General features: G+C 55.5%; 1 protein-coding gene across 2 annotated transcripts in view; it reads right to left on the bottom strand.

Moving 5' to 3' along the window:
- TAF8 (TATA-box binding protein associated factor 8) overlaps nt 1-2,483 on the bottom strand; it is an 8,913-nt gene extending 6,430 nt beyond the window's left edge. The window contains exons 1-3 of one of the 2 annotated variants that reach the window (XM_019514252.1): nt 2,435-2,483; nt 1,237-1,393; nt 248-346 (exon numbers count right to left, since the gene is read on the bottom strand). In XM_019514252.1, the coding sequence (XP_019369797.1) occupies nt 248-346; nt 1,237-1,393; nt 2,435-2,467 (289 nt within the window). In that variant the 5' untranslated portion in view covers nt 2,468-2,483. Of the gene's footprint in view, nt 1-247; nt 347-1,236; nt 1,394-2,042; nt 2,235-2,434 lie in introns of those variants that run through there. The other variant, XM_019514251.1, reaches the window with a different exon arrangement.
- Nucleotides 2,484-3,137: the final 654 nt, after the last annotated feature.

Below are 3,137 nucleotides of genomic sequence, written 5' to 3'. Positions count from 1 at the left end.
CACTCTCTCCACCGCTCCCGCCACAACTCCCAGCTATCCAGTGCTACGCTGCAGTGCTCATAATCCAGGGATTGAGGCATTTTTCCACACCCCCATCAACTACAGGGAAGGCAATGCTACAGCTAGGCAGGGCAGCCAAGGTCCAACAAGCCATGTTCCAATCCCACAAAGACTGAGGTCAGAAGAAACACTCTCTCCCCATCTCCTCAACTTCAGCTCCATGAGAACCACAGTGTGTGTCACTCACCCATCTCGACCAAGGTAACAACAATATCCGAGAGGGTCGGCTGAGTCCTTGCTGTGTGTTCGCAGTAGGACTTGGCACTCCTTCCAATTTCTGAAACATCTGGGAAAAGACATGGCCCAGAAAACTGATACATGAAACAGTCATCTACCAAGATACAGCAGCCTAATTCTGGTTATGCAGTCTGGAGATGATCTTCAGAGATCCCTTCCAAGTACTTCAGAAAGGACGCAGAAATATTACTGCTTCCCTGTTTAGGCCTCTGGTTAAAAATGCACTCTGACCAGCAATGGCCTTGCAGACACACTAAAGATCTAATAACCTGGCAGCTTCCACTAAAATGCCAACACAGAACAATGTGTGGATCTAGGAGGCAAGCACATTAGTCAGAAAGCCAGATATGCATTCTCCATTACTAAAATACCTGAACACCTGAGAGTCTACTGTATATTTACCCTCGCAGCATCTCTGTACAGTACTGCAGGGCAATTATCCCTATTTTACAGATGAAACCAGATGTCACAGATTTAGCTGCCCAACTCCCATTGATTTTTCATGAACTCCCATCAAAGTCACTGGGAGAGGGGCTCTGATCAACTTGCTCAAGATCACAAAGGAAGCTTATGGTGAAGCAAGGACTGGGATATAGGTCTTCCAAATAGCAGGCTACTCCTGTAGCCACTGGACCATCCTTCTTGCCAGTTCCTCCACTGACACCAATGAATACAAGTGCATAAAAAACAAAAGCATCCAAGCTGGATGCCTAGCAGAAAGTGTCGTCTAAGTAATTAAGACAATCCAACGAAAAGCTTCAGCAGTGATCTCTTAGGCGTGTTAATGTCACCACACCTGAGACACCCGTTTGTTTTTCCAGCGAGATACCGGGTATTCCAACAAGGCCCCTTTTTTCTGCCTCTCCAAAACTCCACCGATCCCTCTAAATTTCACCTCTGTATTGACAAATAGTTTCATCCGTGCCACTAAACACTTACAGCTCTGTAACATTTCTGTCAGCGTTTCCACCGCCGCCTTCTCAGCGCTCTCAAACCCGGCTTCCGTCAGCAAGGAGCTAACCACCACCTGGAGGGTCCTCCTCCGAGCCAAGTAATAGTTGTCTGCGGGGGTTGTGGCGTATTTGCCACATGACCTCTGTGGAAACAGATTCCCCACCCCAAAGGAGCCTGTTAATGCAGAGAAGCCCCTTGAGAGTCCATAGAAATGAAAAACAACTGCACTAGGTGACAGACAAGCCTCGCAGGGAGGGAGGCTTCCCAAAGCGCCCAAGCATTGCCAATATAATTAATGCCGGCTTGGTCTCGGATCCCCTCTCCTGTTCCAATCTAACAGAAGAACAGCTTGGACACAAGCTTGGGGAAGTCGGAGATCACGCTGATTCTTCCGTACCATCCGCCCCATGGGACTGAGCGAGCCCTAGACCTGGGGCTAGAACACCCCCAGGTGGGGCAGCCTGCAAAAGGAACATGGCGGAGGCAGCACGGTGCAGCGGTTACAGCCAGGGACACGGAAGCTGAGCCCCTGGCTCCGATTTAAGACACAGAACAGGTCCTTTTCGTCTCCCCTCTGCAGGCTGCCGGCCTCCCTGGATCAGAGGCTCCTGGGGTCCAGCTTGGCTTTCTGCTGGCGCGTCAGAGGTCCCGGCAGCAGCAGGGAGCTGCACATGGCCACGTCGCCTTTCCCCAGAGCTGGGGGCGTGCAGCTTCCCCAGGGGGCAGAAGGGAAACAGAGGCACCCCCAGCAGAAAGGGAACCCAAGCCTCCTGCCCCTGCCCTGCCTTCACCTGCTGGGCCCTCCTGCCCCTGATTCCATCCATGCGACTCCCCACCCCGCTGTGCCCCACGTGCCCTCTGCCAGGCAGGCTCTGCTGGGGAACCAGCACCATGCACTGTGCCTTTAAAACCAAGCCACATGACCCGCAGCCCACCCCTCTGATTGGCAGGAGCGGCGGCCAATCCCATCAAAGCACCCTTGGCCAATCCACAACCCCGTCTCAAACCCGCCCACCCCAACCCTTCAGCCAATCAGAGCTTTCCGCTCTTAGCAGCAGGCCTCGAGGCGTCCGCAGCGGGCGACCTCTATCCCGCGGGAAGAATTATCCGATTCCCCGCCCGCCTGGGCCCGGGGCTCGGCCGCTAGTGGGGGGCCGCGTCCCCGCCGCGTCGCCGCCGTTACCGTGCTCGAGCCGCTGGACGCTGTGTCCGCCATCTTGGGCTCCAGCGCAGCTGTGCGCATGCGCGGCCGCGCGGAGCAGCTTGGGAGTTGTAGTTCCGGCCCTGGGCTCGGAGAGCAGGGCACCTAGGGGGCGCAGGAGCTACCTGAGTGTGCCTGGAGCCCGAGCCAGGAGCGTGGGGGAGGCTGCAGCCCTTCTCATGAAGGCTGCTCCCTTGGGCATCCTCACAGGGACCCAGGACTGGTGCCCTTGGACTCTGGACCCTCATCCAGGGGCATCGGTGGCACCAGAACGCAGCTGATGGCACCCCTCAGCCAGTCGCAGCAGGGGGCAAAGCGCCAAGTGCTCAGCTGCAGGCACGAGGCTGGTTCAGGCGCCCCATTAAGAGCCGTCCAGTTCCAGGGGCGGATCCATGGAGTACCATGGTGCTGTGACACCCTGCTTTGAGCCGTGCTGCACCCAAAGTTTAACACCAGCCATCTGGTCGGGATGCACCCCCTAACTTCATGAATTCTTCTCATCTGTCTCCCTGATTGGGCTCCCACTACAGAAAGGATGTGGGCAAATTGGAGAGAGTCCAGTGGAGGGCAATGAAAATGGTGAGGGGGCTGAGGGATAGTTTCATAGTTTCTAGGGTCAGAAGGGACCTGAGCAGATCATTGAGTCCGACCCCCTGCCATGGCAAGAAAGAGTACTGGGGTCAGA

The sequence above is a fragment of the Gavialis gangeticus genome, unplaced genomic scaffold (assembly GCF_001723915.1).
Source record: "Gavialis gangeticus isolate Ggan-Ray unplaced genomic scaffold, GavGan_comp1, whole genome shotgun sequence".
NCBI classification, from domain to species: Eukaryota; Metazoa; Chordata; order Crocodylia; family Gavialidae; genus Gavialis; species Gavialis gangeticus.
This window is presented reverse-complemented; position numbering and strand designations above follow the sequence as displayed.